Genomic DNA, 26281 nt, shown 5'->3' with positions numbered 1-26281 from the left:
GTACTAACCTGTTTTTGTTCTATGTCTATTTTATTGTGATTTTATTGCATTTGCATCCTCATGTCATCGAGGGGTGTTAATTCACAAGTGATTGACTAACAAGAAAGCTGACCATATTGAGGCAAGAAATTCTCCACTATGTAGTCAAAACCAGGAGATCCAGAGATGTTCAAATGATCCATGAAGGACACCCGATGAATGAAGAGATCTGAAGCTGATTGAAGAAACTGTAAAGGCCAAGATGTTGAGTCAAGGGATAGATACAATCGTACCAAGGACGAGAAGAGCATTCATCAAGACGAGAATGTCATTCATCAAGATGAGAATGCCATTCATCAAGACGAGAAGGCCATTCATCAAGACGAGAATGCCATTCATCAAGACGAGAAAACCCTTCATAAAGACGAGAAGACCTTCGTAAAGACGAGAAGACCATATCGCATGGAAGATAAGAATGAAGATTTCAAGATTCAAGACATCCGACGTCATCAAATGTGATGGAATACGCCGACGATTTTGAAGGTGCAATACCAGATCCCATGAAGAGTACGACTCAAGAAAATGAAGAGATGAAGACTCACAGTTGTATTTCGACTACATGGTGTACTTATTGAATTCTTGTTGTCTAAGTGAACGGTTGTTCTATAAGTGGTCACTTTCGGGATTAGCACCTCGTGCATTTGCATTTGCATTGCATGTATTTGTTTAAGTATTTTACATGCATTAATTATGAAAACACGAAAATAACTTATGAAAGATTTTTGTTCAGTAATAACAAGATCATTCATTCATATTGTTCCTCATCATCGTGAGCAAACAAATGGAAGCAAGGGAGCATTCTAATGAGAAATCACAAGATCAGCTGCAAAAACAGTTACTCGGGTTACAACAAGATAAGAGGAATCAAGCATCGGGTTATCTGCAAAGTGCATCGAATCAAATGATCCAGGTGCTGGCAACCAAGGCTGTTGGCAGAGAGAAAGTGGAGGATAAAGGAAATCAATCTCATCAGACTAATGCACCAAGAGTAATAATTCACCCCGGAGCATATAACTCAAACCAAGGGAAGAGCCTCGTCAATTATGGGCAGTATGAGAACGAATTCAAGTGGTTGAATGAAGCCGTTAAAAATATAAAGGTTGTTAATGCCACTCACAAGGAGTTAGAAGCCAGAGAACTCAGTTTGGTCCCTGACTTGGTCATCCCACATGAATTTAGGGTGCCTAATTTTGAGAAATATGATGGCACCAGTTGCCCCCTAATTCATCTGAGGATGTTTTGTAGAAAGATGGAAGGGTACTTAAATTATGATAATTTGTTGATTCATTTCTTCCATGACAGTCTTGATGGTCCAGCTGTAGTATGGTATAATTGTTTGAACAAAGAGCAGATCCAGACATGGGTCAACCTAGCTGATGCTTTGCTGGGGCAATATCAATATGTTAAAGGCTTAGCCCCAAAACGTCATCACCTTCAAAAGATAAGGATGAAAGCTACTGAGAGGTTTAAAGAGTATGCCCTAAGATGGAGGGGAGTGGCAGCACAAGTTCAACCTCCTTTGGTAAAAGAGGAAATATCACATATGTTTCACGATTCTCTTTCGGTTCCTTTGTTTGAGTTAATGTTGGGAAATTCAATGAATGACTTCAAGGATCTTATGCTGGCTGGAGAGTCAATTGAAGATGCAATCATTAAAGGAAACTTGAAAGTCACTTCCAAAAGCTCAAGAAATGAAGAGCGAAAGGCTGGTGAGGTGAACGAATATCACATCCAAAGCTCTCACAACTGCAAAAGAAAAGGGGTGGTGGGTTGCTCGAGTCACCCAAAGAAGGTCCTACGATCAAAAGATACTCTGAAGGTGTTCCAAATTTCTATCTCAGATTTGTACCCACATTTGATTAAATATCAACATCTCAAACCGAAACCAATGAAATTACCACCAAACCTTTCTGGCCACAATTACAATCCAGATAGTGTCTGTAATTTCCACTTAGGGGCATTGGGGCATGCTACGGAGAATTGTAGGATGTTGTTCAAGGAGATAGAGAGGCTCGTTGAAAATGGGACATTGACACAAGAATTGGTGGAACAATGGATGACGAGCTCGAGTGAGGCACCACAGCCCAATATGTAGCACCTGATCGAATAAAACACCACTGCATCAGAAGAATAATGGGGGTATCCTGACTGCACAGAAATCATTTTGTTCATCGTGAAACTTTTTGTCATTTGCAACATCTTGTTTGAACATGTTTTTGTCATTTTTCTCAATTTTTTTAAAAAGGATTTTTAAATGAACTTACGTCATTTTCCAAAGGTCATGGGAAATGAATCAAGTTTTAATCTTGTAATTCATTGAATATCAAATGAGTTAAAGGTTGTTTTGCTACTTCATTAATTATATGCTTTTGAAAAGAGGCAAGATTAGACCTTTCATGTCCCATCCAAAGCCGAAAGAACCATTGGTGGACTCCTTACCCGAAATAACACAGAGACTAATCATTGACATCAATTCCCCAACCTCAATAAATCCTAGGGGCATGAGGAGGACCTTTCCTGCAATAAAGACAAGATGGAGTGTAACAAATCAAGGGCATACGACGACTACGTATAAGAAGAAGAAATAAAAAGAATCATTGAAATAATTCTATCATGCATTAATTATATTATTTTCATGTAGATAAGGTTAATCCCGAAAATTCATCCCCATGGGGATACTTCTTTTACGAAGACTTCCATGTATGAGATGATGAACGGCTTTGTTTCCTTTATCCTAATATATATATATCCCTTGTGGTCCCCTTTTGAGCCTATAGTATTTTTTATGATTCAACCCAAACCAAGGATCACCCTCCACACTGGAGGGCAAAGGTAAAGAACATCTGCTCGCACGAGTGAAGATTATCAATCCGGATTTCGCTACAGAAGTAAGTCATGACACTATGAGGCAGACCAAATACAATGCGCTCTAAGATCAAATTGAGTTGTCATCATGAAGAGAAAGAAGAGAAATATAGAAAGAGAAAAGGAAAAGAAAAGAAAAAATTGAAAATGAGGAAAATGAAAAAAAATGAAAGAAAATCGATCAAACACCTCAAGACGAGTGGTTCAAACATTTCAATTTTATTCACCGAAGATCGTGAAACATTGAAGGTAAAAAAGAAGAAGAGAAGATGCACGAGCAGATTCAAATTAGGCAGAGCAAGATTGAAGACAACAGAACAAATTGATCCTTGGTTCGATGACCCTTAAACACTTGTTTGGGCCTATTCATCCTTTTCTTTCATAACCATGAGCCCTGGCCCACATTACGTGCCTGAAAAGTCCCTTCTAATCATACATGGATTTCTAAGTGGAGAGGCTATCTTCAGACTTCATTCCGCCCCTCAGGGTTAATTTTATTTGTAAATAATTTTTTAAAATAAAATCTTTAATGCATGATAAGAAGAAGAATAAAAGGAGGGTTCAAGACGTAAAATTTTAGATAACATCTTGAAACCAAAGGAGAATTCGAGTTGAAAACCTGAAAAAGGCGACTCGAACATGAAGGTTGTCAACTATTGTACATAGGGGTGATATTATACATTTTTTAATAAAGCATTGCACAGTCCAAAAGCGCTCACGAAGACTGAGAACCAGTGAACATTTCTAGAAGAGAAGCAAAATGTTTGCCTTATCAAAACGCCAGAATCAAGGGTGTAAAAAGCTAACCTGAAACACATTTCCTTCCCAAGTTAGCCTAAGCCTTTTGTCAGCATTAATCTTTACTCTTTTCAAATGTATATAATTTTTGAAGGATTAAAAGAGAATTTGACTTATTTGATATTCATTGAACTCTTGTTTTACAATTTGTTTTGATTGTGAGTCTGAAGAAAATGACAATATTTTTGAAATTTATTCATAAATTTTTCACATTCCCTAAAAATAAGAGAAGGGATAAAAACATTTTCAAATAGGACAAGTTTCAAACGAGAAAGTCCTTGCAGTGGGTGAGGCTCAGAATGAATGAAGAATAAAAGCTTTTAGCATTTCCAGATGACGTTGTCAGTAACCTCCCAAGAAGGAGATGACCTCATTGTTCAGAAGGGGCACATATTACGACTTGTATTAAATGCAAGACATTTGGTTGGAAAAATTGATCACTTCTTAGGTGTTTGTGGCAACATGAAGAAAAGCCCTTAAGCTATTTGACAACACTAGTGTGTAGTGACACCAGAATGAGAACATTCAAGTTGTGATATGTTGGGGCACGACTGAACCCACATCATGTTGAGATGACAAGATTCAGACTAAGGAGGCATTAAGAACGAGCTTTACAATTTGAGGTGATGGGGCATTTTGAAGGCTCGTACCAATATAAGATAATGTTGTGGCACTAGTTTCAGCTAGATGTATTAATATGGGGCATCTTTGGGAAATATGTGAAGACATGTTGAACGATCATTGAGTTGAACAAATAGTTCCAATGTGATATAAATGTATGAAGAGTGAAAATGGTGAAGCAGCGACAGTGGAGTTTATTGTATATGATCATTTTGTCCATTTATTGGTTGCATTACTCTTGTAATTCCATATGCATTAATGTGGCGAGCCGGTATCCCACTTTAATTTCCACTGAGTTTTGGTATCCTTGTAATACCATACAAAAACTCTGAACGCTGTGCAAAGAGCTTCTCCAGTCGAAAGATATTGGCAGAAGTCACAGGAAAAAGATGAATGTGTGGCCAAATGTTTTACGAACCAGTGAGTATGGTGATGGATCAGTGTTGCGATCATGGGTTGTTTCCATTACCCTAGATGAAGTTTTCCTTCTACAACGCCAAGGTTAAAAATGAGAAATGATGAAGATTTCTTCCCACGGAAGAGGCGATGGAATTTTAACAATAAGAAACTAATGGAACCAACTAAGGTTGAATGATGGGCTGTTGTTAAACCTCTCGACCTGATATGGTATAAATGAGTATTGTTTGATATTTGATTAAATGATTTGGTGACATGAAGAATTGGGGTAGATCCTCCTTGGATGTACTGCAAGAGTTAAATCAGAATAGATGCATCTCTCCCTTTGATCTTTGTGGAGTTTGGCGCAGTCGTATACATAGTCTCCGAAAATGGGGCAACACAGTCATATTTATGACCATAGCAAGAAGTTGAGAGATAAAACACTTTCTTCAAAATGAAGAAAGAAGACAAAGGCGATAGAAGAAGATCATAGGGCTCTTCAAAAATGCCAGTTGAAAATTATGTGTCGTTGCATGGGTGTCTAAAGCAAACCCTGGAAAAGAATGATCAAATAGAAAAAGACCGAGCTCACCACTCTGGAGCCAAACAAAGATTGATTCAACATTTATGCATTCATGAGAACATCATCTGCATAAAAGAAAATGCATTACACTGATACATTGAATTGCATTCGTGTTTCTTGCATAAATACATGATTTTGACAGATCTTCCGGCGCTAAGAGAAGATGCATAATGTTAAAATCTCGATGATTAAAAGGAAGATTTCAAACCTCAAATACAAAGAGTTGTGTTTAAAGAGGCATACCCTGAAAACCAGAGAGGTCTAATCCACAGAAGGAGCATTGCTTTGAAGTGAAGGTCATCAGATGTAGAAGAAAAACGAAGATTTTCGTGTATGAAGAAAGACTTGCACACATGAGATTGGAGAAAAGTCAATCTTAAGCCTTCACTGAAGAGGAGTGAAGCAAACCATCTGAATCCTTCACTGGAGAATAGTGAAGCAAACCATCCTAAGCCTTCACCAGAGAATAGTGAAGCAAACCATCTGAAGCCTTCACCAGAGAGTAGTGAAGCAAACCATCTTAAGTCTTCACCAAAAAGTAGTGAATCAGATCCATTTTAAGCCTTCTCAGAAGAGTTTTGGAACAAACCATCCGTCCATCGGATGTAGGAGAAAAGGAAAAAGTTTTTGAGTACAAAGAAGCTGATCAAGTGATTAAAAGGAAACACGCACGAGGAGTCATTAACCGATTCAAGGTCCCAAAAAGGGAGAGGTTCAAATGGCAGTCTAGTCAAGGAAGACTATCGCATTTAATTGTGGCGAGACAAGCTCTCACAATAGAAATGAATTCGAAAAGATTCTCTTAAATTCTAAATTTTTGAGTATAATGTTTTTAGAATCTTCAAGCATACATTAATGATTGATAATGTTTAATTTCCAGGTTCGACATTTGAAGAAGATATCCGAGTTCCATACTCCTATAGAAAGAGAGAGCGAAACCATTTGAAGATTGTTCGAGTTCCATACTCCCTGAAGAAAGAGGGAGCGAACCCGTTTGAAGATTGTTCGAGTTCTATACTTCCTGAAAGAAAGAGGAAGCGAAAACGTTTGAAGATTGTTCGAGTTCCATACTCCCTAGAGAAAGAGGGAGCGAACCCGTAAGAAGAAGATGTTTGAGTTCTATACTCCCTGAAGAAAGAGGGAGCGAACCCGTTTGAAGATGTTCGAGTTCCATACTCCTTAAAGAAAGAAGGAGCGAACTCGTTTGAAGATATGTTCGAGTTCCATACTCCTTAAAGAAAGAATGAGAGAACCCGTAATAAGAAGATTTTCGAGTTCCATACTCCCTAGAGAAAGAGGGAGCGAACCTGTAAGAAGAAGATTTTTGAGTTCTATACTTCCTAGAGAAAGAGGGAGCGAACCTGTTTGAAGAAGATGTTCGAGTTCCATACTCCCTAGAGAAAGAGGGAACGAACCCGTAAGAAGAAGATGTTTGAGTTCTATACTCCCTGAAGAAAGAGGGAGCGAACCCGTTTGAAGATGTTCAAGTTCCATACTCCTTAAAGAAAGAATGAGCGAACCCGTTTGAAGATATGTTCGGGTTCCATACTCCTTAAAGAAAGAAGGAGAGAACCCGTAATAAGAAGATTTTCGAGTTCCATACTCCCTAGAGAAAGAGGGAGCGAACCTGTAAGAAGAAGATTTTCGAGTTCTATACTCCCTGAAGAAAGAGGGAGCGAACCCGTTTGAAGATGTTCGAGTTCCATACTCCTTAAAGAAAGAATGAGCGAACCCGTTTGAAGATATGTTCAAGTTCCATACTCCTTAAAGAAAGAAGGAGAGAACCCGTAATAAAAGATTTTCGAGTTCCATACTCCCTAGAGAAAGAGGGAGCGAACCCGTAAGAAGAAGATGTTCGAGTTTTATACTCCCTGAAGAGGGAGAGAGCGAACCTGTTTGAAGAAGATGTTTGAGTCTTATACTCTCTGAACAAATAGAGAGCAGACAAGATTATTGAAGATTGTTCGTGTCTCATACTCTCTGAACGAATAGAGAGCAGACAAGATTATTAAAGATTGTTCGTGTCTCATACTCTCTGAAGAAATAGAGAGCATACACGATTCTTAGAGATTATTCGAGTTTCATATTCCCTGAAAGCAATAGGGAGCGAACCTGATTTTTAGAAGATTCTTTTCAAGTCTCACTTACCCTGAAATAGCAGTGAAGCGGATTAACCTTTTGAATTTTTCACGATTGGACAAATTTGACCATCTATTGATCTTTGCTCTATTCTCGTTCCACGACAATGAACAAAGAGGGGCAGCTGTAGATGCTCGATTTGTCCGGGGTGTCATTTGATTTTAATCGGGTTTTATTATTATTTTTTTTATTATAGTTTCGGTTATTAGCATAAGTTTGGTATTTTTGCCGTTATTAATATATATAAATATATGTAAACAAAAAAATTATTAACATATACTAAATCTTATTATTGTCGTTGTTACAGGGCGTACACTGGTATTACAACCAAACAGGCCCAAATTAAAATAATTACAACCCAATCCAAAGCCCAACAGCAGTTCAAGACCCGATCCGACCCAACAAACTGATCCGGACCCGGTTGTAACATTTATGTCTCCCACGTGATCTACACCACCAAATAGCAAGCCCAAAGTAATGCCACGCTCAGCCACCAAGCACAACCGAGCACACATGCACTCACTTCTCCACGATGCACGAGACCCCAGCAGCCCATGCTGCCCACGTTCCACGCGTGAAGACCCTGTGCCCATGCTCCACTGCACGAGACTCCCAGAAGCTCCTACCAGCACCATACCCAAGCAGACAAGCTCGGATCCCCATCACCCGTGACCTACAACACGCGAAGAACGAGGGCGTTCAACAGAACCAGAAACCAATAGGAGAGACTCAGTTTTTTCTACATAACAGGGATACACATAATTCAAGGGGGAGCGTATTCAATAGAGAGAAAGAGGGATAACCATTAGATTGGAAGGGGACATCAACCATCATCGATAACGAGAGAGTATTCATCAACAAAAGGGGATCTCTCACAGTCATCAGCAACAGAGAAGAACAAAAAAATCAAAAAAACCATCATCAATCAACGATCACCGAGAGAACCCTAGAGAACTACCAGCCATCAACAACAAAAAACAGAGAGCCATCATCAAGAGAAAAACAAGAGAAAAACAAAGATAACGAGGGAACCCGAGAGCAACTGTTGACCCTTTTTTAGCAAAAACGCAACCAAATAAATCCATTAGCATAACCAAAAAAAGGAAAACCAAAGAACTGATCACCAACAACCATCGGTGGAACCCAGAAACACAGATTAGAGCAATCAACGCCAATCAAAATTTCAGAGAGCATAACAATACAATCCTTACCTTCCTGAGTTGAAGAGGAGAACCATCACCCTTGCCCGAATCCCGAACACCGTTGGGTCGTCGAGGGTAAGATTTCACCTCTAGACTACTGTTGTTGCATGAGTTGGGGTTTGTGAGGCTCGGTTCATCTTAAAAGTGAGGGTTTCCTTAGGTTTTGGTTGGACCGTGAGGCTAGGGTCCTAGGAAGGGAAGCAGTGAGGGGTATTGGAGGAGTTGGTTCCTCGTCGGAGCCCGGGGGGAGAACCCGCGGTGGCCGTGAGTTTGCTTTTAGTGGGGGTCGAAAATCTTTTAGATCCTAGGCTTTGGGGTTGATCTGAGTGTTTCAGCGGGGTTGTTAGGCGGCGGAGGCTGCGGCGTTTGGGAGTTTTTGTCTAGGGTTTCCTTAGGTTAGACGAGACGAGGGAGGAGAGATTTGAGAGAAAGACGGCTGGGGGCAAAGGGCTTATCTGTTTAGATTGGGAAAGAAATGATCCAGGGCTTCAAAAATTACCCTAATAACCGATATATATGCGCGTTAAAACGACGTAGTGTCGAGCTGTGCCAAAACGATAGCGTTTTATGGCTAGGGGAATATCCCATGTTTTAGGATATTGGGTGAATCTCGTGTGAGGCCCAGTAGGTTCAGTCTGTTACATTTTGGTTCCTTAACCGAGCTTTACTCTTTTCTGATTTTGCCTTGTAATTTTCTGAGTGTTTCATTTTTGTCCAATTTTAATGTTTAGGGCTATTTTCGGTTGTTTTCACATTGGATATGCAATTTGACAAACGTTCATTTTGGTCCTATGTAGAACTTTGGTTATATTATATTTGCGGTACTTGGAAATGAATTTTTATGAAAAGATCCTTCTGTTTATGTTCTTTACATTTTAGTCCTTGTCTAATATTTTATGCATAATTATAGGTTAATTTCAGATTTATTTTAAATATATGCATGTGTATATTATTTCGAGTATTTTGTCCATACGCATAGAGTCAAATGTTGCATGTGTATATCATTTCGAGTATGTTGTAATTTGCATAAATTTAGGTGTAATTCATTTTCTATAAGCATGTTAGCCTCATATGCAACTCGACTCCTATTACATAATTTGATTAAGGATAATACCCTTCTAATTTAAAATTGTCGAAATGGCTTTTCATAACTTACTGGAAGGTCGTTATTGATGATTTTAAATTACAAGTGTATCCCGTCATTGTCACTAAAATTTTGATTCTCCACTTTAAAATTTGGGAGTGAAAGAAAAAGAAATGTTCGGCTATTTAAATTTATTGAGAAAATGTCGTTAGAACTGACCTAAAGATCTGGTCTCAATATCTTTAAATAATCGAATATTTTTTATCTTTCTAATGGCTTGGTAATTTTAATTTAACCTATTTTGTGGCTTTTGAATGCTATAAAATTCGTATTTTGTTGTTTTAAGGGATCAAAAATTAAATTAAAGATGAATTTGTAAATTTCATTGCAAAGACATTAATTAATCGACTAGGTACCGATTTAGGGCGTTGTGGGGGTGTTAATCCTTCCCCACGCGTAACCGACTCCCGAACCCAAATTTTGGTAACGTAGACCGCAACTTTGTTGTTTTAATTAAAATTAATTTTTATTTAAAATGACAACGTTTTTTTGGTGCCCAATCACACCATAATCAAAGATTGGTGGCGACTCCTCGAACCACACGTTTTATTTTAAAAAGGAATCCCAAATTTTTTGAAACGAGAGGTTTTCTAAAATCGCATTATTTTTAATTAAAATTCAATCGTAAAGAAAATAATTAAAAATGACGCGGTTTTCAAAATCTCGCCCCCACCCGTTTAAAAATCGTTTCGACAGTCATTTATGTTTTTAGGCTTTAATTATGTCTTTTATTATGGTGTTTTATGATAATGATGATTGTAATACTAGAGTATCAGATGTCACAAGTATTGTCTGAAATTTTAGAATGTTGTGCCAAAGAACAAAAACATTATGTGTTTGTCATTTATGTTTCTAGACTTTAATTATGTCTTTTATTATGGTGTTTTATGTACTTTAAGATCTATATTAACACTTAAATCAGATAATCCTTGGTTTATTTTATTATGTTTCTTAATGGACGTGTTTGTTTTATGTTTGTTGCTTATGTATAACTTAAGTTTGTTGTCAGGCGGGTCTAGCTGGGTACATCTCTAGTGGGGATGGATTTGAGAATGTACCCGCGTGGGCGGGTGTGGATTTGAAAATTTTTACCCATCATGGGTGGTGGGCGAGTGGTGGATTGAAAAATATTAGGTGGGTATGGGGATGGTGACCCGCCCGTTTGCCATCCCTACATAGAAAATGTACATAAGAAAAGTTTAATATGTGAATAATATCTTAATGTCATAAAAATGTTTTGTTTTAGTTCCTAAGAGATTGATGGAATGCAAAAAAATGTGAAATTTAACATCCTAAGTTACTGTTTGGTTTGATTTCTAATAGAATGATTCATATGAATTTCAATTGTTAAAAATTAAATAATGGAATCAAGAACAACTTCAATTGTATCATCGACCACTATGGATCCAAAAAAATATGGAACCTCAGAGCCGATGAACAAGAACAATTGGGCTTGCAATTTTTGTAAAAAAGTTTATAAGGAAGGAGTAAATCGAATGAAACAACACTTAGCTGGAGGATTTATGAATGTAACCAAGTGTCTTAATTGCTCTGAGCATGAAAGGAAGAGAAAAACTTCATGATTTAAAAGGAAGAGGCAAAGTTTGCAAATTTAGTGTTGCCCCAAGAGTTTTCTCATGATATTGATGAGTATGATGATGAAGAACTGGATATACTAGACTCAAGTGGGGGTAACTCAAGTCAGAAGCGTGAGAGACCCTTACCCAAAAAATCAAGAGCCAAGGGTCCAATGGACTTATTTGTCACTCCTAAAGCTAATCCAAATAAAGAAGGACCGCATGCAACTTGTGATAAAGAATTAAGGGAGAAATCTTTTAGGGCAATTGTAAGATTTTTTTATGATGCTGGAATAATATTAAATACGGTAATTCCATCTAGATTCAAAGAAATATGTGAAGATGGTCTCAGTTTGAAACCTCCAAGTATGCATGAAAAATGAGTTCATCTCTTTAAGAAGGAAGTATGTAACACTCAAAAGGTTATAGAGGATCACAAAAGGAGTGGGCACAAAAGGGTTCCTCAATTATGTCGGATGGATGGCGTGATTTTATCTTACAAAAGGATATTGTGAACTTCCTTGTCAACTCTGTAATGGGCTCTGTGTTCATTAAATCCATGAACATTTCAGAAATTGTCAAAGATGAAAATTTACTATTTCAGATGCTTGATAAAATGGTGGAAGAAGTAAGAGAGGAAAATATTATCCAAGTGGTAACGGATAATGCATCCAACTATGTCAAAGCATATACAAAATATAAGTTCATTAAATCATTTCCTTTTCTTTATTTTTTTTTTATTCAAGTTACTTAGATACTAACTTTTTTAATAATTTATCATTTTGTTAACTTGTAAGAAAAATGCTAGAAGCAAAAAGATCAAATCTTTATTGGACTCATTGAGCGGCACATCGTATTAATCTCATGTTGGAGGATATTGAAAAACTCTCTAAAATGAAGAATATATTAAAGAAGTGCATATTTATGAATGGTTATATATATATATATATATATATATATATATATATATATCCCTTGTGAGCATTCAAGGAAGTTCACAAATCAAATGAATTTACATAGGTCGGTAATAACAAAATTTGCAACATCTTTCATCACTCTTGTATAATTCATTAAGCAAAGAAAATTTTTGAGGAATATAGTTATTTCTAAAGAATGGACTGAATTGAAGTGACCAAAGGAAGAACGAGGAAAGAAAATGGCATTCTACCTTTTACAAGGTTCTTTTTGGAGGAATGTGGTGTACACTCTCAAATTATTGGGGCCTCTTATTAAGGTTCTCTGAATGGTTGATGGAGAGGAAAAACCTCATATGGGATATATTTATGAAGCTATGGGTTGAACCAAGGAGGATACTTTGAAGAGTTTTGCAATGAATAATGAGCATTACGAACAAGCTTATAATTATATCGATAGAATATATGATTGTCAACTTCACCAACCTTTGCATGTAGCTAGTTATTTTTTAAACTTAGGCCTTCATTATGATAATCCCAATGTTTCAAGTAAATAAGTTATGACATGCTTATTTGATTGCATTGCAACTTAACTTTGAATATTGAAATTCAAGACAAGATCATTGGAGATATAAAAAAAAAATGCTTGAGGTCTTTTTAGCTTAGCAGTCGCCAATAGGCTAAGGAAGACAAAATCTTTAGGTATTAAATTTAAAAGTTATAGTAAGTTATAATATTATCTTATATTTTAAAGTTTTGAATTCACCATACACCAACTTAAAGTTTATATTATGTTTGACTTTTGTTTTAAGAGTAGACCGATGATCTACATTTGGAGCATCGACTCCCAATCTCCAAAAGTTTGATATAAGAGCTCTCAGTCTCACTTGTAGTGCCATCGATTATGAGGGAATGAGAGTGTTTTTCAACTAATAAGAAACTCTTTTTTTTGTCACATGTCATAAATTTAATTACTTAATAACATATATAAAATGTTAATTCTTACAACTTCATACAAAGACTAGAAACATGTTGGCACAAAGTCGATTGGATGATTTGGTGTGGTGTTTGTAAAATATAATCATGAACTGAAACGTCTATACCAAAGGAATGATACCATCTATCCTATTCTTTTGGAGGATGCTGACGAGAGTAACGAGTGGTTACTTAGAAGAATAGAATATGAAAAGGACAATAAAGATTAATTTTGTGTTTTATGATGGTGACTTGATATGGAGTCAAGTTACTAAAGTCGCTAGATCACACAATCGTAGTTATTTGACTAGGACATCAAGGATTGTAAATGAAATTTCGATACCTTCTCTAAATTTAGCAAGGGAAAAAGTGTAACTTCTAGCTCTACTCTTAGATCGACTCCCATTCCGGTGCATGATGATGATGAGATAGAAGAGGATATCGGTGAAAATGAACAATATGATGACAATGATAGAGATAGTTACAAGGATGATGATTATTTAGAGTGATGATGATTTAGAGTGATGATGTACTGATGTACTTGTTTGCTACTTCACTTTTCTTTTTGTTTAAGTATCACAACTCGAAACATTAAAATGATGATATTTGCTTTGCTTTTTATTTATTCTATTTGAACTATGTTTTCTATGTTAGTCTGTGTGTTGTTAGTTGTTAGTTGTTAGTTGATAGTTGATAGTAAAATGATATTGAATAATTTGATCTTTGAAGAACTATAATATTATTTATCATGTTATTTTGAGTACAAAATATAGTTTACACATAATCTATATCATATAGTACAAATGGTGTACCTTGCATACAAAAGGTGCGCGTCTGCGCCTTATGTCTAGGCTCTAGAGACCTTTTGCGTCTCGATACGCCTTGTGCCCTTAAAAACCAAGTGCGTCATTGATTTAAAAAAGAAAAGAAAAGAAAAGATACATCAAATACAACACTTAAACATAAAGAGAGCCTTTGAAATGAACCCATCAAGTGGTCTCAGTGGTTAAATGAAATGTTGTTCTCCCTAGAGATTATGGGTTCGAGCAATTGTGTCTGTAGGATATATGTGTGTTGTCAATGTGTATCGTGTTAATTATATCACGAATGATAAACTATCACAAAGCCAGACAAAAAACGTGTCACGTGAACAAACGAAAATCACAATACACCTAAATAATATTTGAGTAATTTTGACAATGATAACTCACAAGTATTTTATAGTTAATAATATAATAATTTGGTATATTAGAATTTTTTGGTGTTGGTGTTTCTTGTCAATAATGTTTCTCTTAGTTTATGAGTTGCTTTGAACTTGTTTTTATATAATATATATGATTAGTAATTGTTAGGAGTTGTTAAGATGCAATAGAGTTATTTCCTTCAAATAAAAAAATTATGACATGAGGGATTGCTATTTTTTAAAATTATCACCATTGTTAGCCAAGAGATCGATTCTTCGAAGAAAAGAATCGATTTTTTTATGTTCTAGGATATAGATCGATCTTTTGGAAATTGAAATTTTAAGGATCGAACCTTCGAGGAAATGAACGATTCTTTTTCCTAAATCATTTAAAAACAAAATTTTTTAAATTTATTTTGACTTTAAACTCTTTTTTTTCAAAAAATTCAGTTAAGTCTAATATTTTTTAAAATATTTTATATAAAAAATATTATAATTTAAACTTCAACACAAAATTTAATGAAAATATTTTTACTAATTTATTTTGATAATTAAACAAATTAAATTAAAACGAATCATGGTGTTTTGTTTTTGTTTCTTGGGGTTTTTAAAAATTTGCAAGTCTTTTTTCATATCATAAAAAATTATGTTAACTAATTAAAATTAAATATTTTATAAATTAATTTATTGTAACTATTAAATAAAATATTTAAAACAATTTTTTGGTTAACCCTTTTATAATTCATAAAAATAAGTATTGAATGGTAAAAGCTTTTTTTAAAGGTGGTGTCAAAATTAAAGGGAAAAAACAAGCCTAGTATATTACAAAGAATTAAAGGGGAAAAAAACAAGCCTAGTATATTTTTTATTTAGCTAAGATAGAGTAAGGGACACTTATGAAACCCATAAAAACAGGCATTTTGGCTGGCAAAAATAAAGGGCAATCGAGGCACTCACGAAGTCACGAGTTGAGCGATCGAGTCAAATTTTTGAGTTTCTATTTAAATTTAATTATAAATATTTACAATACTATGGTATTATTTGATTCCAATTTAAATTGTATTTTATAACTGTATACAATACATATATATTTTTTTCGTATTTTCTTCATATGTAATTTACATATACCATACAAAATCGAGGGACTCGATTCAAACTTTGACTCAAACATGAAATTAATCTACTAATTACTAAAAAATTTGAGTTATTCAAGTTATTCTAGTTGCATTTTACAACTCAATAAGAACTTAAATTTTTTTAGTCGAACTGAATCGAAAAAATCAATTTTTGAGTCGAATCGAGTTTTACTCACCCAACGAGTGGATAAATTTTTTGATAGTGACACTAGCATAGCTTTAATTAGGCCACCCATCTCATACAACATTTTCTACTTTCTACCTTATATAAACCCTAAAATACTAAAAAGAATCTTTAGATTCACTTTTTCCCATGTATTTTTTTTATATTTTATATTGTATCGAATGATAATGAGGAAGTTTTGGAAGATCGCGTTGCGATTTTATGAATCGCGTTGCGATTTTATGAATCGCGTTGCGATTCTTGGAAGATCGCGTTGCGATCTTCTTTTCAACGTTGCGCTTTTCTAAATCGCGTTGCGGTTTTGATATCGCGTTGCGATTTTGTTGGTCATTTTGGCAAATCAAAAAAAAGTTGATTAAAATCGTATATTATAAGACATTTTCGGTCACTGACGCTTTTTTCTCTTATATCTATTATTTACTTTAGGTGTCTAATTTTTTTTAGTTAAGATAAGTGTTTGATTTTTTCTTCATTATCATTGTAAGTGTTTAATTAGTTACAATCATTTAAATAAAATGCATCAACCATTTAAAACATGACATATTAAACGTTTATAAACTTTTAAAAACTCTATTTAAAAAATTTAAATTTTTTCAAAATTTGTCTACAATGTTAAAAACACCCATAAATCTTAATCTTAAATCATCAATTCTATTACTGACCGTCCACCATCGTTGATGTCAGGGCCCATCCTGAACAAGAGCAAGAGGGGCAACTGTCTAGGACACACAAATTAAAAATTTTAATATAATATTTTCTCTTTTTTATAATAAATTTTAAAAAAATTGTAAAATAAAATAATAGGGCCATAATTTTATTAAAGTATCAATTGTTATTATCAATTTTTTATATTAATATTAATAAACTGATTCACTTCCTATAAAACTCTAATGTAATATTTTTTCTTAGAATTTAAAAAAAAAAATCAATTGAATCTCTTTAATTTTGGTATTTTTAAATTCTCACTATCAATTCACCAAATCTCTTTCTCGATTTTCCATATCAATGAAAAATTTATTATCGTTATTTTTTCTCTTCAAAACTCAATGTGAGGAGAAAATTTAAGTATAATTAGCATGCTTCTTTTCTCTTTCATATTTCATAATTTCTCTGAAAATTATTACTCTCACTTTTTAATTTCTCATAAACAAAGTCATAATTATTTATCATCAATTGTGGTGCTTGATTCGTATTGAAGATTGTTCTTAAAATTCTAGGTAAGATCATGTTTCCAAATTCTTTCTTTTGATTTTTATACATTTCAAATTCTATATAATATTATTGTTTTATTTCCATATGTTATGTTATGTATTAAGAAAAAATACGTTAAAAAGAATTGATGTAGGCACTATCATCAATGATTTTGCTTTAAGAAATACTCGAAGACGATTTTTTTATAATTGCTTAAATATATTTTTTGACATTTTTAACATTGTAATAAATTATTATTAGTTTAATTTTTTTAAAATCTAATAAAAATTTACATTAAATATTTTTTAAATTTCATTCGAATTAGGGGCCTATTTTTTTATTTCACCCCGAACAAAAAAAAATACTCAAGACCAACCCTGGTTGTTGCTCCCGCTAGGCACCTACCTAACCATCATCAGATCTCCAATAATGATCATTCCTTTTCCTAAACCCTAAACCTCATTACTCAAATACATTGTCGACGTTGAAGATGGATATCGACAAAATAAGCTTTGAGATTAGAAATTTTGAGAATTTATGAATCTTTTAGTGTTTTTTAATCATACTAAGGTGATTACAAAGTATTATATATTTTAAAAACATAATCATTTAACAATGAACACTTAATCACCTTATTGCAATTCTGGTGTTCAAACATGTGACCTCTAAGAACAATAACAATTCTTTTATTCACTGAGGTAAGTTTTTTTATGGGTAACATCAGCAGATAAAAGAGAAATTTCAGTATGTATATGTTTCAAGTAATAATGATTATCATTAATATTTTCATGCATTTAAATAAGGGTAAATTTTAAATTTTGTCATTCAACCTTTTTTAAATCCTATTTCCTCACCACCTCAAAATTATGTACAAATACTTACAAAAGAAATGAACTTAGATTTCTGTACAAGAAGTATAACGCTTAGCATTAAGCTAGTTGAAGTATTTGTAAAAGTTTTATCAAAATTAATATTTAAGTTAAACTTTACACCGCATGAACCAAGTGGCCTCCGTGTAAAGGAATTGTTGTTATTCCTGAGATGCTTCCATGTAAAGGAATTGTTGTTATTTCTGAGAACCTAGGTTCAAGCATCATAGATGCCAGAGATGTAAGCGTTCAACGTCAAAAGGTTGAGAGTTATCTTTGAATAAATATTACATTATACTTATACCAGATTAATAAAAAAAAAAGTTAAAATCTACACCACCTTAATATAAAATTACTACTAAAAGAAACTAAATCTCAGAATTTCGTAATGAATGTTCAATTTTTAACAACTGAACCAAATTATATAATTGCTGTTTATAATTAAATTGATGTTTAACTTAAAATATGATTACAATTGAAAACAAAAATAGAATTATTTGTTCATTTTTTTTTGAAAATAAAACAACTATTAAATAAATATTTATTTAATTTTATAAACAGTAATTTTTAATTATTTTAAAACTTAAATTTATAGTATTTATTTGGGATATAAATTTTAAATTATTTGAATCAATTAATTAATTCAAATATTTATGGGTCGATTTAAAATTGTTCTACATCTAACAAAAATAACTGCATATGAACAAAATTAAAAAAAATATAATGTTAATGACGATTTTATACAAAATAATCTGATGATAAAAATAAAAAAGAAATAATAATTTTATGATTAGTTTTATAATTTAACCTAAAATTTGATTTGTTTAGTGAAATATCTCGAGTTTTATTTCAGTTTTTTTTAATCAAGAAAATAAAGCTGAAAATATATTTTTTATCTGATTTAATTTACAAATACCTATTTTGACTGACTCCGTTACCTGCTAAACTTATGGATTATTTTTTTAAAAAAAATATCTTGATTTTCACAGAGATGCAATTAAGAAAAGTCCAAAAAGAAATAATGAAAAATAAAGATTAGGGCCCACTACGTCATAGTCCTCGTGCAACTGTATAATGAGCTGGCGACGACGTGGCGACACCTTGAAATATGTTCAGATTACGATTTGGAATATTGCTGACCTCAGCCTCAGCAGATTGATAAATTTAAGAAGTTGAATTATGTAAAATAAATTATATTTTTTGAAAAGTATTTTCTGAATATTATTTTATAGTGTTTAGATGGTGTTATATAATTCATTTTATATTGGTTGATAAATTTTTTTAAATTTTTTATTATAAACACCAAATGTAATGAATAATATTGTTTATTAATAAAATAATAATATTTATTTTAATATTATTATTAAAATATAATATCTATAATTTTAAATAAAAATATTAATATTTTTATACTTTATTAAAATAAAAATATTATATATTATATTAAATATTATTAAAATAAAAATAATATATTATTGAGTGTATTAATTACTTATTAAAATAATAATATTTTTAAACTATTAAAATTTATAATATTAAAAATAAGAATATTATATTATATTATATTTTAAGGAATATATTTTAAATATTTAACAATTCAATAATATTATTTTTATGAAATTAATAAATAAAATTATTTTTATTAATAATTTATTATATATTATTAAAATAAAAAAATAATATTGTATTTTATTATCAAAATTATCAATAAATATAATTTAATAATTAATATTTTTATTAAAATATACTAAAATAATATATTAATACTATTTATATAAAGTAATAATTTTTTGAGGGTTTATGCTTTGAAATAAAAAATTCTTAAAATGACTTACGAAAAGTTATACCGTAAATATTTTCTAGAAAATGTAAAGAAAATTTAATTGATCAGGAAAATGAATTACATTGACCATCCGTTTTCCGTCAATCAAACACTGAAAAAACGACAAAAATAATTTCCGAAAAACTAATTACATGGAAACAAACAAACCCTAAAATGCAATTCATTCATTATGTTAATATTATGAAATGGAGTATTAATTTAATTAGAATTTACTTAAAACATTTTGATCTAAATATAAAGATAAAACGTATTTTAGTATATTAGATACAAATAAAATATAACTATTTTAATATAAAATAACAGTATTAATATTATCAATTACTAGTTAATTTAGTAGGACATAATATTAAATTATTTTTTGGGTAAAAGGTTTGATTTCATTAACGAGGAAACCATACAAGAGAAAGATTAACATATGCATAATTAAAATAAATATTTAATATGATAAAATATTAAATTATTTAATAGGATATAATATTAAATTTTTATATTTCTAATTTTAATACTATGGATAAAATAAATTAAATTGAGAATATTATTTTTATAATAAATAATTTGTTTTGAATTATTCTACCAATAAATTTAATTTTAATGGTTATAAAAAATATATTTAGAAAAAATTTGTTTATCGAGTTCTAGGTGTCCAAGCTAGGAGTTGCTTTAATTTTGCAGGATACTGTTCAATAAGGCATTTAATTATCAAGTCAAATTATTTTAAAATATTAGAACTAGTTTTAGTTGAGCTTCATTAAGAAGATTAATTAATATATGTAAACTTTCCTATCGTTACAAAATATCATTTAATTATTAATAAATGTTAGAACTGAGGTCTGGGATATTTTTTATTTAAATACTTTAAAAATACCATCTATTTTGACAGGTTAATATTTTTTTAAAAATTTTAAAACTTGTTTGAGTGTGGCATATACATAATGTATTTAGAAAATTAAAATAGTTATAAGATTTGTTTCATAAATTTGATTTTTTTCTATTATTCTATGGTGATTATAAATGTAATATATGTTCGAAAGGCTTTTAATTATTTGACAATAAACACTCAAATAACGTTACAAAGAATATGTTCAAACTCAAAACCTCTCGAAATAATAATCGCCCCTTAGTTATTAAAATCATTTGATTCGTTCTCGTATATAAAATATTGATTTTACATTGCTTTCAAATGCTGTGGCTTAATGTGAAACTTTCTATTTCTATAATAATCTATCTACTTTACCAATAGGGTTGGTAAGTTTGCTGCCAATAAATCAGTGTCAAATGACTAGTAAACACAGATTATTAGATAAATCTAATGACGAAATAAATGGACTTAATGAAGACAAGCAAGAAAAGTAAATCCATATCAAATCTAGAAGCTTAGACTAAAATCTTTACCGACATAAATCTAATCTCCTATGTTTAAAGAGGACTTTCCTCGAGGGTTAAAACTAATGTTTTTATAATTCATATCATTTATGTTTGAAATTTATAAATATTACTATCTTTAATAAAATCATTTTAAAGCCTAAAAATATTACTTATAATATTCTTAAAATACGATATGAATAAATTATTATCAGAGAAAAGTGTAGCATTAATCATGCCTGCAATCTCAGTAAATCAAAACTAAATTAAAATCAGAGAATATTTCTGAAAAGATGAAGCAAGTGAAGGGCTTTGTGAGTGAGCAAGGTGGTGAGAAAGAAGAAGAGGAAATGAGCAAACAAAGGCGGATAAGATCACCGTCGCCAGAATACCAAAGAAAGAGCCTTCACTTTCAAAAGCTGTCAACCAAATAAATAAATAAAATTACGCGGTGGGGGCTGCCAATTGGTTGCTATCGCCATGTTTTCATGCAACAAATCAGGGCTTTTTTTTCTTCATTTTCTTACTCAATAGTATTAGTTTAGTTTTCAAAAAGAATAATATTAATTTAAACTTGTCAAGCAATTTTACTAGTAGAAGAGATTGTTATTTTTTTTAGAAATCTTAAGCAGCTTGAACAGTTACATATGTATGATATGTATATGTTGTTATTAGCTAAAAAAGATTTTAACGTTGTTAGAACCAGATCATAATAAATATAAAAATTAATCAGGTCTATCATACCAAATCATCAGTTATGGATTTAAAATTTTAAAAATATGATCTAAATTTTTTTAATAGTACTCTTTTTTCAATAAAATATGTATAAATATTTTTCTCTCTTTCTCTTAATATATTGAATTATATTTAATAACTTAACCAAAACAACATGTATGCACTTGGCCTAGTAGAGAGCCAACTGCATCTACTCATGAAGATCATTAAAAATAAAATACTAGCTTTTGAAGAAATGTACATGAATCTATTGCTGGAAATTATTACCTAAAATATTGAGAATTTAGAGATTGCCTTGAAAACTCTCTTGACGGGATAAAAAAAATACAAATTAACTTATTTCTTGAAGACCATTATCTCTTTTTATAATTAATTTAATAATCAATTATTGTATGTATTTATAATTATGTCACTCATCAATTATAAATACAACTTTCTGTCAATTCATATTATTGGACTCGATATACCTAAAATTATAGATTTTAACTCGATAAAAATATTATATTATAATCACTTTATATTATTAATTTAAATCGAATATTTAGTATATTATTAGTAATGATTGCTTGGTGAAAAATACATAAAAGGTAAAATCGGGTGTGTGTTAAACTTTCCTGAAAGCATGAATCTCCCAAGGGTAGACGAAAGATTTGGTTTGAATAGAAAGAAAATTAAGTAAACGATTCAATGTATACATCCCTTCCCCCAAAACAATCACATGAACCTTTCTTCTCTTTCAATAACCGATTCCCCTATCAGTTCTCTCTTTGATTCTTCTTCTCTCGTCATGTTTTCTTTTCTCCCTTTCTGTTACAAATTTTCATCTCTAAGACTCTAACCCTCCTTTTCGTACCAACTTCATTAAAAAAGTAGAAAAATAAATGCATCTCATCATTTCAACAACATTACTTGGACAGATATTAAACATGTTTTAAACATTGGAATTATCCCTTTTTTTATTGTATCATGAACATCTATGTTATCTGAACTTGAGATAATTATTCGATACATGATACGTGTTCAATTCAAATTTATTTATTTTTTTAAAAAAAAATATTTAAAATATATAATAAATCTGGTAATTATTTTGTACTATTAAAAAATATAACGATATATACGGCTTAATTTTGTTTCAGAAATTACATTAAAAATTCAACTTGGAATAAGTTGTCCAAAAAACCAGCTAAGCTGATTGAAAGGGTCAAGGGTGTATTAATTGAAGGTTTTGAGGGAGGCACGTGTAATAATTTATTATTAATTATGACTGTACTTGAGACGGAAGGTTAAGTTTAAGCATTGCTGTTTAAGAAACGTTGTGGGATTGTTATTGCCAGGGGAAGGCACATTGGTTGCAGAGATTAGGGTGATTAATTAAATATTTCTGTGACTCGTAATTTTGTCTAATTCAAACACTTAATTTCAATTAAAATAATTAATCAAAGTTTTATATTTAATATATTTACCGTGCATAATTTTATTAAACGTCTTTAAAATTACGGTTCGTACAAAATTTAATTAAAATTCACTTAATTCCAATTAATTAAATGAGTTGAAACTCATGCAGTTGATTTCATGGAGGTGGTGGTTAAACTGACGTTTCAGTAAACATCCAACTTGACCTTATATCATCATGCCTTTCTTGAAATCTAAAGTTTGATGCTTCCTTTTTACAGTTATCGTAAGTTTTAACAAAATAATATAACTAAATAAAACAATTACTGGAATTGCTTTGAATAAAGGAAATTACTTAATTTAATAAATTGAAAACAACATAAAATAAACAACCTTAAATGTATGTTTGGTTTTTAGTGGGAATTTGATTGGAACACATGAACATGGAATCTATGAGAAAAGATTAAAAAGGGAACAAATTCAGTAGCATAAGAAAGAATTCATGTACATAAACCTTTCTCAGATATAATAAAAAATATATTTGAACACCATGAATCTACAACTATACAATTGTACACCCCAATTTGTTTTGAAACTTTCCAAACTAATAATAATTTACCTAGGTGGGGGAAAAAGACGATATATTTTCCGAGAAAATTTAACAAGCCCGACAATATATGAATCCTTCAGATATTTACTTTTAGCTAGTAGTCCCATAAACAACGCAAATCTTCAAATGACTTGCTGATTCCGAGCTCCATGTTGTTCTTCGAAACAACCGATGAAATCTCATTGTTGTTGATTTCAGTGCTGAGCCCTGATTGGTTCGACGAGAACTGCTCCACCTTGCACTGCCGGTTCGATTTCGATAACGTTGCCTGATCGTTGCGGCCGAAGTCGGTTTCGGTACCGGACCTGCCTTGGTGCAAGTAGGCCGGATTTGTGGTGTGATGATGGAAGAAGACTGGATTCTGGATTGGGATTTGAGGGTTGAAAATGTTACTGTTAGAGCTTCCATAATGACTATTTCCAGGAACTTGAAGAAGGGTCTTCTGATCATTCATTGTTGGGATGTTTGAGGCTACGGCAGACTTGAATTCGATATCCGCGCTGTCGATGAAACCGGAGGAGCAGCCCGGTTCCATGAGAGGCGGCAACGAAGCGTAATCGATAAGATTATCGCAACCAAAAGAATTGATTCTCAACAGCTGCTGATGATCTTGAATCGGAGTTTTCTTCATCCCTGTGTTCTTATCAAAAACCCTACAAACAACCCATTCATCCTGTACCAAAGAGCACAACAATGATATTAGAAGAAAGATACACATGAAAAGCAACTCCGCAACCAACAAAACAGTAAATAGAAAAAAAGAGAGTAAAAATATACATTTCCCTTTGCTCCCCGTGGTAGATTATAATAAGAGAATTTGCCTTCAAGTCTATACTCATGCATGACCCAATTCGATTTCTCTCCTTTTGGAGCTCTCCCTTTATAAAAAACAAGAGTCTTCTTCATCCCAACAAGACAACCTTTGCCCTTGAAAATCTCCTTGTCTTTTCCGGTTGCTTTCCAGTAACCAGATTCGGTTGCACGGTTTGTTCTCATCCCTGTCGGATACTTCCTGTCTCTTTGACAAAAGAAGTACCAATGTTTCTCACCCATCTTAGCTTTCTCTGCAAAATTAAGCAAAAAAAACAAAAGGTAAACACCCAAAGCAAAGCAAAAAAAAAAAAAAAAAGGTCAACTTTTTGAAGTGGTAAAAGCTTACTGGGTAAATCCCAAGGTTCACACTTGTTCAAATCAACTTCACCAATAGCGCATGCACTGAAATCACTGTTCATCACCTTCTCAGTAAGATAACAAGTTATGATCTCTTCATCTGTAGGGTGAAACCGAAAACCAGGAGGCAAATCGATGAGTCCATTAGCTTCTTCCATGGAAGAATAATACAGAACAAAAACCCAGAAACAAAGAAGAAGAAGATAGAAATATAAATAAACAAATTATGTGAAGCTTTGGTTTAGATGATGAAAAATTAAAAGAGAAATGAAGGCCGTTAAGAAAGCAGAACAGAGGGAGAAAAGGGAGCTTAAATAAAGGAGCTTGATGAAGATCCGTAGGCTGCAAGGCACTTGTGAAGGAAGCCTTGATTGGGTAATCTCAAGTTAAAAATTTTGATTTATGTACCTTTCTTAGCCATATCTACCTGTTTGAACGCAACAAAACAGAATGGAAATTGATTTATTGCCTTTTTAGAAAATGGTGAAATGAAGGTTTCTAAGCTAGTTGGGGACCCATGTTTTAATCACTCTTTTTCACATTAAAATATGTTATTTTTATATATTTTCTTACTAAACTAAAATATTACAAAATAATATCTATTTTATATACTTTTAATCATTTAATAATAATAGTTTAATTATTTACAATATTCGGTACTCAAATTTATGATATTTACAAATAACCATCATTATGTGAACTATTAAAATAATTTAATTCGTGTACCCTTTATATGTTTTTTAAACCTAACCCAAAGGTAGAATTTTATCATCTATTTGCAGAATTCTGAATTTCCACTAAAATGCATCTAAAATTTTCACAACATAATCATCTTGGGATTTCAAAAAAAAAAAAAAGAGATTGTTATTTTTTTAAAAGATTTTAAATTTAAACAATTACGTGTATAGAATATATAAATTTTTAATAATTATTATTTTATAATCATTTAAACTATTTAAAATAAAAGAATTAAAATTAAAAATTAATTTTTGCAGCAGCAAATTTAGGTTGGGTTTTTGTTCGGATGTACCTGACATTTCAGACTAATGGGCATTCTGATACGACTTGGTGTAGATTATACTTTTTTTTTTTTTTTACTTTAGGTAATTGGGAACAGATTACAAGTGTTTTTTTCTATGCTAAATTCAAAGGAAATTTCATAGAAATTCCCATTTCACACCATAAATGAATACTGCAGCCATTTCATGGATTTTTACTCTAGCGTGAATAAAAAGTGTTTTTATGATGAATAATATTATTTAGTATTTATAATGATATTTTTAAAAAAATTATTACTTTATACAAAAGCGTCTAAATATTAAAAAATAATTTTTGAAACATATTTTTCAA

General features: G+C 31.8%; 1 protein-coding gene across 2 annotated transcripts; it reads right to left on the bottom strand.

The window, feature by feature from the left end:
• Positions 1-23782: 23782 nt before the first annotated feature.
• LOC120213053 (NAC domain-containing protein 87-like) lies at positions 23783-25134 on the bottom strand. 2 transcript variants are annotated; one of them, XM_039211196.1, is made up of 3 exons: positions 24921-25134; positions 24539-24825; positions 23783-24434 (listed from the first exon to the last, which is right to left on the bottom strand). In XM_039211196.1, exons 1-3 carry the CDS (start codon positions 25087-25089, stop codon positions 23856-23858), a joined length of 1035 nt encoding a protein of 344 aa, XP_039067127.1. In that variant the 5' UTR covers positions 25090-25134; the 3' UTR covers positions 23783-23855. The 2 variants fall into 2 exon arrangements, with proteins under 2 accessions (XP_039067127.1, XP_039067131.1); XM_039211200.1 differs by having other exon boundaries at positions 23784-24434; positions 24545-24825; positions 24921-25133.
• Positions 25135-26281: the final 1147 nt, after the last annotated feature.

The sequence above is a fragment of the Hibiscus syriacus genome, unplaced genomic scaffold (assembly GCF_006381635.1).
Source record: "Hibiscus syriacus cultivar Baekdansim isolate YM2019G1 unplaced genomic scaffold, ASM638163v2 tig00000738_pilon, whole genome shotgun sequence".
NCBI lineage: Eukaryota > Viridiplantae > Streptophyta > Magnoliopsida > Malvales > Malvaceae > Hibiscus > Hibiscus syriacus.
Note: the sequence above shows the minus strand (reverse complement) of the source record. Positions and strands in the feature narration are given on the sequence as shown.

Excerpts from the sequence above, each read along its gene's own strand:
- LOC120213053 (XM_039211196.1), bottom strand. The coding sequence starts at position 25,089 with ATGGAAGAAGCTAATGGACTCATCGATTTGCCTCCTGGTTTTCGGTTT. Across the intron at positions 24,826-24,920 it reads TGAACCTTGGGATTTACCCA|AGAAAGCTAAGATGGGTGAG; the intron begins GTAAGCTTTTAC and ends TTAATTTTGCAG. Across the intron at positions 24,435-24,538 it reads CACGGGGAGCAAAGGGAAAT|GATGAATGGGTTGTTTGTAG; the intron begins GTATATTTTTAC and ends TCTTTGGTACAG.